At 33.1% G+C, this 11,893-nt stretch overlaps 1 protein-coding gene and 1 non-coding gene across 2 annotated transcripts in view; one reads left to right on the top strand and one right to left on the bottom strand.

The window, feature by feature from the left end:
- The window catches only part of LOC108735595 (transient receptor potential cation channel subfamily A member 1), a 124,085-nt gene that overhangs the window by 34,654 nt on the left and 77,538 nt on the right, over nucleotides 1-11,893 (top strand). The window contains exon 3 of the mRNA XM_018467608.1: nucleotides 1,409-1,606. Within this exon, the coding sequence (XP_018323110.1) occupies nucleotides 1,409-1,606 (198 nt within the window). The remainder of the gene's footprint in view (nucleotides 1-1,408; nucleotides 1,607-11,893) is intronic.
- Nucleotides 7,690-7,763, bottom strand: Trnay-gua. The gene has a single exon. It is a non-coding gene; the product is annotated as a tRNA-Tyr (tRNA).

The following is an 11,893-nucleotide window of genomic DNA, read 5'->3' as shown; positions in this document are numbered from 1 at the left end:
TCAAATTTTCCAATTTTCCTACTTGCCTCTTTGTCCTTACATTCCACTTTAATAACACCCCCCCCCCCCATTATGGTTGAACCTATTGTCCGGTTCCTTAAATCATCGAAACTCGCAAGCCAATCAACCCACTTTTGTACAACAGTTTCGTCAAGATTAAAGTACCGTCGGATTGGAATGTAGGACACAGAAAATAATAAAAAAATACGATTAAAAAACGCATATAAAAAATTTAGTCAGTAGACTTTACGTAAACATAATTTAAATGTAAACTATGTATCTACTTTTATAAATCAATTCTAATTAAAAGTAAATAAATATATTATAAATGAAGACAATACTCACGTTTAAATACTTAAAATGGCACAACCAATGAAGTCATACATTCATTAATCTTTATCTTATCTTAAGTTATCTGTCCCCGCTAAGTCACACATTGACTTTAGATTCCTTAATTTTGTTTTAAATTTTTGTTATTGTTTGGCTTCTAATAAATAGCCCTCCTTAAATAAATGATTTACTTACTTTCCGTGTTTATTTAGTAACGACAGGTAGAAATGTTTCTTACACTTATATATTTCGCTTTTTTTAATTAATTTTAACTCATTTTTATTTCCAATATCAAAGCTCTAAGACAAATTGTGCAAGAAATAAAATTAGGATTGTTTCACTACAAATTTTTATTGTGTCAACAATATTGTTTCAACCGTCGCGGGTCAATAAGAGATCAAGAGTAAGTATTATGGTACCAAAAGAAAAGAAGGTAACACAATAACTTCTCTTTAGAATGACCCGCGAGGATTGAATCAATTTGAAACAATAAATATTTTCAGTGAAGCAATCCCAATGTTCTTAGGATTTTGTTCCTTAAAAAGAAACAAAGAACAGTTTTCGTTGTCCGTCTGTCACGGTCATTTTTCTCAGGTACGTGTGGAGATATCAAGTAAAATTGGTACCAAATATTCAATCAAGTCTACAATCTCTTCAATCCTTGTAAAAATCAAAGTTTTAGGTTAACGCAGTCAAGGTACGGCTGTTTAGACGCTTATCATGCATATTTTGATACCCGCAAGAGAATCAAAACATAAAGGGTGCTTCCCGTTGACCTACAAAATTATGCAATTGAACAATGAGCAAGGTCTTGCAGCACAAATAGATGGAAAAATTCGAAAACCGTACATTTATCACAAAAAAGTAAATTTTTAATTGTAATTATACGTTTTGGGGACTCATTTTGACGGAAACTTAAAACATACTCGGAAAAAGCGGGAAAAATCTTCGATTCCCAAAATGGACGAACTATTTAACATATTCTATCTATTTTATTTGAAAACTGTTTATTTAGTTTTCAGTAGCCACTTCAACGAAGCAATAATTTTCATTTACATTTTTTCTGTCCAAATTTTAGAATTGGTTTTGGAATGCGTATAGAAAAATAATGCCATCCATGGACGAAATGCAGAAGACTTCCAACGACATGTCCGAATTGCAGTCAATGCTTCCAACCATTGTTACAGTACACAGGCCCAGTCTTGTGGTTAGAAACAGCGAGGACATTACAGGAGGTGTATGTTTCATGCGCGATAGTCCCTATCGCATTTTGAAGGTTAGTGGAGTTTTACGTTTATTACATTTAAGAATTGTTGACTTCGTTCTTTTCTTAACCCTATTCTGCACGAGCTGATTAATATCTATATATTATTTCTGGAAAGCTAAATGTTTGATTTTATTATTTCTTGAAAAATTGATTAACAATATATTCCTTTATTCAAATTGGTTGTGCCGATAGATTAATCAAATTCCACACGCGTAACGTCTTAAAGGTAGGGGTTTATACAATTTCATTATGGAAACACGATAATAATCAGATATATAAGAATTATATACTGGAAACATAATTCGAAGAAGACTGAAGAGAACATTCCGCCCTACCCTTCAGCTTTGCAGTGGAGTACAGGCCGGGCGGACTATACATTGAAGAGACTATACTTCGTTTACTTACTCTAGCGATGTGACCCTTCCAATGTCTTGGATGCGCACTGGCAAAATCAGAGGAAGGGAGAAAAAAACTCATTATACTCTCGACTCTTGTACATTAAACATACTTTTTCGTACAGTACTAGCCAAAAGTATTGTTCAATCATGAATAGTAGTGCGTGTCGAAAACAAGCTTTAAAACCTTTAATATATCTCCAAATATAAACAAACATGTCGTTGATATTTTCAGCGGTAATTGGTACCAATAACAGCACATTCGAGCAATGCAATTTTAGTGGATAAAATGATCAATTTTTCCGTGCAGTACTGTACGGATTATACGCTCCTCGCCGGTTGGGAGTCTGGCGGAGAGTTGTCTTCTTCCTTTTCTGGCCTAGTGTTGTTCTTTTCTACTTTGCGCCGGTCAAGCTAAAGGTCACATCGCTAGAGAAACTAAACGAAGTATACCTTGGTTCAGATCAGACCACATATATTATCGTATAGTAAACCATATCTGACGACAACATAATCCAGTTAGTCTAATGATCTCGTATTTAGGTGTACGATGACTACAAGAATAAATAATGAGGGTAACCAACGACCAATCATAACATTAGAAATAAAAAATAACTTCTGTACATGGTTAATGTACGATTACAGTTAGTTAAGTTTCCCTGATTTTCTCTAATAAATATTAATTTGAAAATTCATTGTCAATTTATTTTTCACTATAAGTTATCTCAAATCAATGAGAAAAACTTTATTGCTGTTGTCACGCTCTCGCCGGGAATCGAATTCGGGACCTTTTGCTTTTCGCACCAATGATCTGGCTACTAAGCTACGGGAGCTTCATTAATTTGAGGTAACTTATAGTGAAAAAAAAATGTGAATGACTTTTCAAATTAATATTTAATATTGGCCACTAGGAATATCAATGTCTCTCTAATAATATAATTAAATTGCATCCGTTGCAGACATTATTAATAACAATGTCTGCTTTTGTATCTAATTGGCAGTGCACCGAAGTTACTCAGATATATTTAACAGGACAACACTGTCGCTAGGTAAATATATTAGTAGCTCGTGAGAATAAAACCCCTCAGGCGCGAACGCAGGGGAGGGTTTTGAGGGTTCTAACCCCTCCCCCACCGAAATGTGTGAGAAAATTGCGCATTTTCGCAAGTACATGTAACTTTTTAAATAGTTTGATGTTAGAATGAGTCTAAATTGTTATATACTACAACTATTAAGAGAATATCTGTTGAAAATGCTAAGTCAAATATATACCTGCGTCAGCTTAAAATTGAAAATAACAATAAAATACTTCATAGACACTTTTCCCGCATTTACATTTGTTACCAGCGACAAGGCGTAACCAAGGTCATTTTCATGCTGGGCCCAGAAAGCCGAAGGGACCAGGAGTAATAAAGCAGATTACTGTACATTTATGAATAATTTTTAGTTTTCAGTTTCACCGGGAAAACTGGCAGTGTTAAATATGTGGCGCAAAATAAAATATTTGTAAACGTTATTTATTTTTGCTAAGTTCAATATTTTTTCCAATTTTGCATTCACCCCTGACTAATATTTGGTTCTTTACCTCAATCGCTTGTTCTTTATGTGTAGGCATTCCATATATCAGTCCGTATTTATCCATTTACAATATTCCTTCTATTTACTAAGAATCCTGTCCTAATGAAGGATTGATTGTATATTGTAGTCGCAATAAAATTTCTTGGTATTTTTTATGTGCCCAAAATTATAATAACTATAAGTACTAAATGTCACAAATTTTAAAAATCGACTTTGGACGTGTTCTGTAATTCTAAAAACTTTTTTAACTTTTTTTATTTTTATGAAACCTTCCCCCCGCCCCCCGACAATATTTTCTGCGTTTCCTGAAACATCTACCTATAAGTTACTTCTAATTAACATTGACTATTGGAAAATATTTCTACTTATTTCATGTATGTTATGTATCTTAAGAATTATACATTATAGCATTATACTCTAAAACAACAGCTATTGTTGAATTTTTTACGTTAACCAATATTGTACCTACTCAATATATGTATAGGTACGAATAATAAGCATCTATAACTAAAAGAAAAAGGCAGCAACAAACGTTGACGGGATTTTGTTCATCAGAAATTTTTTAAAAGCTTATTCCAAATCATTCTTTAAGAAGCATTGTAGTCATCCCTTACTGGCAATAAATTATTTATTATTATATTCACTTCTGTTTGTGAATGAATTAATTCTGCTTTTGATTAATTATTTTGCGTCGCAATAAAACTTTCATTTCGTTGGCCGAGAAATCACTTTTCCTTTTTTTCTATTCTGGTAAACTCCCAAATCATAAATGTTTTTCTTTTACTTGATCCGACGGCAAAGAGTTCAGTGAACCATACACATTATTATCGGCATTTTTCCTTTTTTATCTTACAGCGAAAATACATTCTTTGATGAACATATGTAATTTATTTTTTCAATCACATCTATCTAAAAATATCAGGTGCTTCTCTTAAAACTATCCTAAACTAGCCAAAATTTTTTGACCAAAGAGTAGCACTCCTCAAAAGCTTTAAATTACATTTATTGGACTGATATTACTTCATTATTAATATGAAAAAATGGCTGAAGGTCTTTGTATGAATTTTTCTATATCACATCGTATGTTTCTAAAAATAATTCCGCCCATTAATGATTGTATGTAACGCAATATCCTTTTGTTCGGTTCTCAAGTCGCCACCAGTGTATATCTCTCACAGCTTTAGATTTCGTGATACCATACTCTTTAAATAATTACCTGACACATTGTTTATCATTTACTTCTAGAATCATAAGCGACTTCTGATAAAAAGAAAGGCATTTAACATTTGTGTTGATATGCACAAAAAAGGCTTCAATCGTATTTTCAAAATACAGATAACACAACCAGTAACAATGTAGGCATCTAACATGAATACTGTTTAAGAAATTTTCGCACTTTTCTATCATCACGTCCCGTTTGTTTTGTTTCATATCCAACTGCTGCGTGTTTTTTCTTCTGCACTTGTTTTTGGAGTAATTTTTTTATATCAGCGACTGTTTTTCTAGTGACAAACTGTATTGGCTTGTTGCTATAAGTTTTCTTATTTTTTTTTTGTCGCTTTATTACTCTGATTTTAAATTCTAGTTGTCCAACTTACTTTATTTTATTGACCCTTTCGTTTCATTCAAACTATTTATAGGCGATGTTGGCCGACTTTAGAAATTCATATCTCGTCTTTTACTAAACCGTTTTTGACTTAGATGATTGTTAACACCTACACTTAACCTCCTATGGTTTGTAATTAGGCAACTTTTCGTTTCCATCCTGCTTCAGTGAAATATCGCAGTTTTTGAAGTGAAACTTCTTTACGCACGGATGAGTAAGTTCGTTTCATGCGAGTTGCTAGGTAACGAAATCATGCAACGGATGTCCCCCTTCTACTCGGCCACGTAGTCGACTTCGTAGTGGGGATCGCTTGAACCGTGCGCGCGCTTCAATGCAACGTTCGTTACTGGCAACTCCTGATTGTATAGTGCAAAATTTAAATTCATTGTGTACAAATAATAGCATTAAACCAATTACTTAACCTCTATCCCGGTATGTTTATGTGTTTTATGAAGTTTCACTTCAGTAGCGTGTTGTATAATTACGCGTTGTATTTTTTTGAAGTGAAACTTCTTTACACACGGTAGGGTAAGTTCGTTTCATGCGAGTTGCTATGTAACGAAATCATGCAACGCATTTGCCCCGCTGTCTGTATGTATGCTTAGATCTTTAAAACTACGCAACGGATTTTAATGCGGTTTTTTTAAAAGATAAATTAATTCAAGAGGAAGGTTTATATGTATAATACATGCATAATATAGTAGAGAAACACTGATAATTTTAGAGGTTTCTAATGTGATGTCGTAAATAAACACATTTTTTGCACTTACATTGCAAACGCTGACTGAACCCTACGATTGTACACTTTAAAAAGGTCTACAAAAGAGTCCGCGATGGTATATGTCAATCTCTTAGGGATGACCCACAGTAATCATTTATCCCTTACTTTTTACGAGAAATAATGGCTTATTTACGAAGCGATTTTAAGCAATACAGTATTAATCCTTATCCAATTAAGAATTTTAAATGCATTGTGCATTTAATATAGATCAATACGGTCCTTTATAGCATCTAATTTAAACGAATATTTTCAAGAATATTACAGACTTAAAATGCAGGGACATAGCGGTTGCGGCGGTACCGGCCGGTTTGTATTGTCTAATGACAAAAAAGCTGTGTTTGTTGTATATAAAGACATTCTATAGTATATTTACTATCAGCATTGCACCCGTGCGAAGCATAGTGTATAAATAATACCATTAAACCAATTCCTTAACCCCTATCCCGGTATGTTTGTGTGTTTGAAGAAGTTATATATATCTTGGGAATTTTCGATGTATTGTCTTCCTTATTGTAACCTTATGATGTTAAACATATTCTCAAAAAAGAAATTAGTCGAAATAGATAAAAAAAATACCACATCGGCCGCAAAACTAGCTCGGGTCAGTGGCGTACAAGCCCAACATTCATACCATTCGGCTAGAGTTGCTTCTTGCAGGCTGCTTTCAGCAAAGGGAATCGTGTTGGTAATTCATGTGACCAATCGCGTAGAGTATTTACGACTGGTTCTGTAACGCTGAGACAAATACAGTACGCCCATCGATCGCCTATTACTGTCATTCTTCCTACATAATGCATATGTTACCCTTTGTTGCAATTACCGGAGTGTTGTCAGGATCTACTCACATATAACTGTCGTATATTCTGTGAAACTCATTTGTCCATAAAAAATAACCAGCTGTTCCCCTAGATTTGTGTATTCCTCTGTATTGTTGTACTTTTGATGCTGCAGTTCTATTTCATTGCTAATTTATGAAGATTTATTCCTTTCATATTTTAAATTCTGTTTCCCTAGCTTTCATGTTTGTTGTTTGCTGGCGAGATCTCTGAAAATTACGGTTTTCTGAGCGAATGAATTTGGATCACATAACGCCGAAAACCAAATGAAATTGCGGCACGCGTTTTCTCAAAACAAAGCTTTGGTATTTTACAATCATAGTTACTGTTTGCCGTTATAAAACGTTGATGATTCGCTGTTTAATATTATTCGAAATAAACAATTTCATAAATTCACAATTCTTATTCTATTAAACAAATTTGTTTAAATTTCATTTGGATTAAACGAACAGAAACACACGCAAGGTAAATATAAGCAACAAACAACAGAATTACATGATCTCTGAAAACAATTAAATTTTGGTTGTGATGAGTAAGGGTGGATGGCAGCGAAAAGGCATTTGCTGAATTATTAATTTTATGTTCCTTATTTTCCGTACTAATTGCGCAGTATCTTCTTACACCTGACTACAACGATAGCATCCTTAAAATTGATCGCATAATTTAATTATCTGCAAAGGTAAATGATATACATCACATAAAATATCGAATAGCCACTTTTACTATTAATTCACTTTATACTTATATTTCGGTGTTTATATAAATATTAGTTTTATTAATTACTAATATGTAGTGTTCAATGTTAATATGCAACATCAACTTTGAAATCACATTTCAATTTTGAACCACTACAAATTTCCTCAAATTAATGAGGAAAATGTCTTTATTGCTGTTGTTACCCCCGCCGGGAATCGAACCCGGGACCTTTGGCTTTACACACCAATGCTCTAACCAACTAAGCTACGAGAGATGACAACAGCAACCACGACAAACCGGGGTGAAAATAACTAATTAATCATGGGAGTCATCTTCTACGTATCCTACCTGTATATATATATATATATCGCTGAGTTTTAATCTGACTTAATATTACTCCAATCCGTCAATATTTTGAAATATCCGAACCTAAATATTCAAATACTGCCTTTTGATTTAGTAATTATTTGTACAATTGGTAGTCGAGGAAATAAAGCATTGAACCTTTTAATTTTGTGGAGAAAACTCAATTGGAGATGAGGTTTTCTGCATTCGATTCGTGAGACTGCCTACAGACTTTGTGAACATAAGTGATCAACTGATCTTCAAAAATGCAACGGTGAATAAGAAGAATGCAATCTTATAAATGCATGCCAAGGTTATTATAAAAAAGCTCGGTTATTAATGATAGAAATAAGTCCAATTTTGTTACATGGGCGTTTTAAGGGTCGCTGAACACGGATATGTGGACGGATTTCTGCAGAACGGAACCAACCTAACCTAACCCAACCAACCCCAATAAACAGTTATTGAGAGTTTAGTGTTTAAAGTTATCTTATAAATTCAAAATTACCAGTATGTATAAAGACAGATTGACCTACAACATATTTTGGTTAAATGTATATACATTCAACAAATGTAGGAACAAATCGGGAGAAATTCGTATTTAGTCTGAAATTTTACATTTTTTTCGGTTGGTTCCTCGTATTTGATAGTAAAAACCGATAGTCGCAATAGCCGGTGACGTTATAAGTACTTAATACCTATTATTGAATGTAAGATTAATATATTCATATATAAAATAAAACTACATTTTATTTATTTTACATAAAAGACATTACGTACATATAATTATCATTTTTCTATATTAATAAAATCTGGAATTTTAGTCTGTTTGGAACACTTCTGTCGTGCGTACAGACTTTGTAGTTCGCGTTTAATTTTAATTAATGTATCATCATAATTTCCCTGCATATGAAACTGTTCATTAGAATAAAAAACAATTTTTCGTAATACACTGACAGCATTGAGACCATCGTTCAAAGTTGGCACTGTAAATTGTTCTTCAGTCTCTTCCTGTTCGTTATTTTCCTCTTGAACTTCTTGTACAATATCATCTTCCGTAACTGGTGCACAAATTGCAATAGAGTTACATATCTGCATCAATAAACTCCTTAGCTTCAGTAGCAGATATTCTGAGAATTACAATACCCTAAACTCGACACGTTTTTGTTTACTTTTGCGATCTTAATGGTCATTTACTGTACCAGATGTGGATACTGTTACCTATTCAAATGTTTACAATACAGCTGGTCGTTCTAACAGATATAATTCTCCGAAAATATCAGTTAAATGTAGTCGCTTAAAGAGATATGTCGTAATAAGCGATGTCGTAAAAACCAGTGTTTCTTATGAGGCGGTCTAACAGAATTAAGTCGGGACCTATGATTTTAGTCAATATAACCGGTATGTTGTTCTAAACAATGTCGTAATAAACGGTTTTGACTGTATATTTTGGTTTAAACTAACTATATATATTTATCATTCCTTTGGGACTTCCACTTCAAAGTCTAGCACCCCACTAGATCCATCAACATCATCGACCACAGATTCCGTACCATTAAGATTCTCATAGAACGCTTTGTTTAATTAGAAATTAAATGCATAACGGATTCAGTGTCTTCTATTTTTGGAGTGGATATCTTTTTTCTTCGAGCCAGAGTGGTATCAAAAAATCTTTAAATAATGCGGGTCGACCTATTTGTTTCCTTCTTATATCTATTTCGGAATAGTTGTTATCTTCGAAATTTGTTTTAAAAAAATAGAGAAAGGTTTCTTTTTAACGATTGGTACTTCGCGTATATTTAACCAGCTTCTTTTTTACTATTTATATATCGACTTTTCTATTTACAATCTGCTTCTCCAACATGGCAGTTCCTTTAAATTCCATCGAGGCCATTTTTGAAACATGAAATTTATTTTTTGTACGACAATCTTTCATAATTTTAATGTACTCTTCGGGTAGAGACGTTGTTGGTTTTTTAAGACACATTTAACGTTCGAAAAATCGGAATCATTGGGAAGAAGCTATGCCCTGTTACTAAAAAGCGCATTCGAATTATTTTTAAAGTTGAATGTGATTGTAATACGGATTTAATCATGAGTAATTTTTATAATATATTTATATATTTTTGTTAGTTTTTCAGTAATAATAATTATTTTTACTAAATACCGTCACAAACAAAGAACTATCAAATGCCTTTAATGCATATAATGAACCAAACCACTTAGGTAACTCTTGGGTCCATTCTGTAGGAAACTCTACATGACTAATTTAGTTAATGTGTTTGTTCAGTGTCTGATACACGGCAATAAGTACTACAATGAGGGTTAGTTCTTTAGAAAGATTATGGCTCTTTATAAATTATTATTTACAAACCTCAATTCTAAAAATTTTTGGGTTGGTTCCTTTCTGCAAAAACCCGTCCATGTAGTCCTCAAAACCACCGAGTAGCTGATTTCAATTGATTTTTAATGAATGAATGAATGATAATTGCCCTGGGCCCCAGGTACCTCGGAGACCGTCGCCAATCACATATTCGTATTTAGCAACCCTCAAAACCTTAGAGTAAATTATTTCAGTTGATTTTTAAAGAATTTAAAACATACCCCCTAAATACAAGTGTATGTAGATCGCCTTGGGCCCCAGGTACCTTGGAGGCCATCGCCGACTGTGTATTCGTGTTCAGCGACCCTGAAAAAGTCCATGTAACAAAATTGGACTTGCGTTTTTCTTATTCACGGATGCATTTTTGAAGATGAATTGATCTCTTATGTTCACAAAATGTGTAAACGATCTCACGAATCGAATGCAGAAAACCGCGCTTCTCAGTCCGATTTACTGCACAGTAATTCGAAGGTTTGACCTATTTTTGTGCTTTATTTCGTCGACTATAGAGAGAATCAGAGAAATATAAACTAACCATAATCTAACATTCAAAAGGTGCATTTCTAATTAATGTTATGCAATAATTTAATGTTAGATAATGGTTAGTTCGGATTGCTCTGATTTAAAATTTAGTCAAATATTCCTATTATCAATATTGCATCTCAACGGGGCAAATTAAAAAGCATTGGGAAAAATATTCTAATGATCCAAAAACGTCTTCATCTTGGTTTAATGTAATTTTTTATTAATAAAATGCTTAAACAATAAACTCATTACTCCCTAAAATGAGAGTGGAGATGCGTGTCTAATCAGTCTTAGGACTGACAACCATACGATGATGATGACTGCTGAAAGATACTAGTGGGACGATATTATATTCAGAAAGTGCAATTAAATTTTTTATACTATCGCACGTAAATAAAAAGTTGATTAAAAAGAAATAGAAATGTTATAACGTGACGCTAACTTCGCATGGTGAACTCGTTTCCAATTCCAGAATTGCTCTAGTTCATAGTTCATAATACATTGAAATTTTGAGCTATCCTGATTTTAAAACCAATCAATCTAAATTGGCGTCATTACGATGTAGAGCTTGAGGTACCTCAAAAAGTTGATTCTCATGCAATTATGAGGCCAGGTTCGAACTCAGCAATAAATGATACGTCGAAGGGGTTCACTCCCTTGGCTGTTTTGTCTTTTTACTCCAAGCAGTACCCACTCTTCTTAAGAAGGCCAAAAATTGCGTTTCTGAGTTTTAGGGTGATGAAGCATAATCTAATTTATTGTTTATAGCAACTTTAAAGTGATGTAAAAAAAATAAAATCTACCACTCTACCATTAGGCAGGTCATAAACTTGGAAAATCATCAACCAATCGATTAACCGGTTGCTTAATTAGAAGTCACGCGAGTACAAACTTATTAATATAATGGTAAATTAATCCATCATTTAAATTAAATGTATGAATGTATGTTCCGATTAATCGATTTGTCAACTATTCAATAATTGTTCCCTGTTTGTTTAATTAACCAATTAATAATTTTCATTTAATTTACTCATATTTTCAATATATTTCTATTTTGTGTTACTCTTAAAGTGATGAAATGTTAATTATAACACATACACAACGTCATTTATATGTACGTAATTCTGGATCTTGGCTATAGTAGTGACAAA

This window comes from Agrilus planipennis, unplaced genomic scaffold (genome assembly GCF_000699045.2).
Source record: "Agrilus planipennis isolate EAB-ADULT unplaced genomic scaffold, Apla_2.0 scaffold101, whole genome shotgun sequence".
NCBI classification, from domain to species: Eukaryota; Metazoa; Arthropoda; class Insecta; order Coleoptera; family Buprestidae; genus Agrilus; species Agrilus planipennis.
Note: the sequence above shows the minus strand (reverse complement) of the source record. Positions and strands in the feature narration are given on the sequence as shown.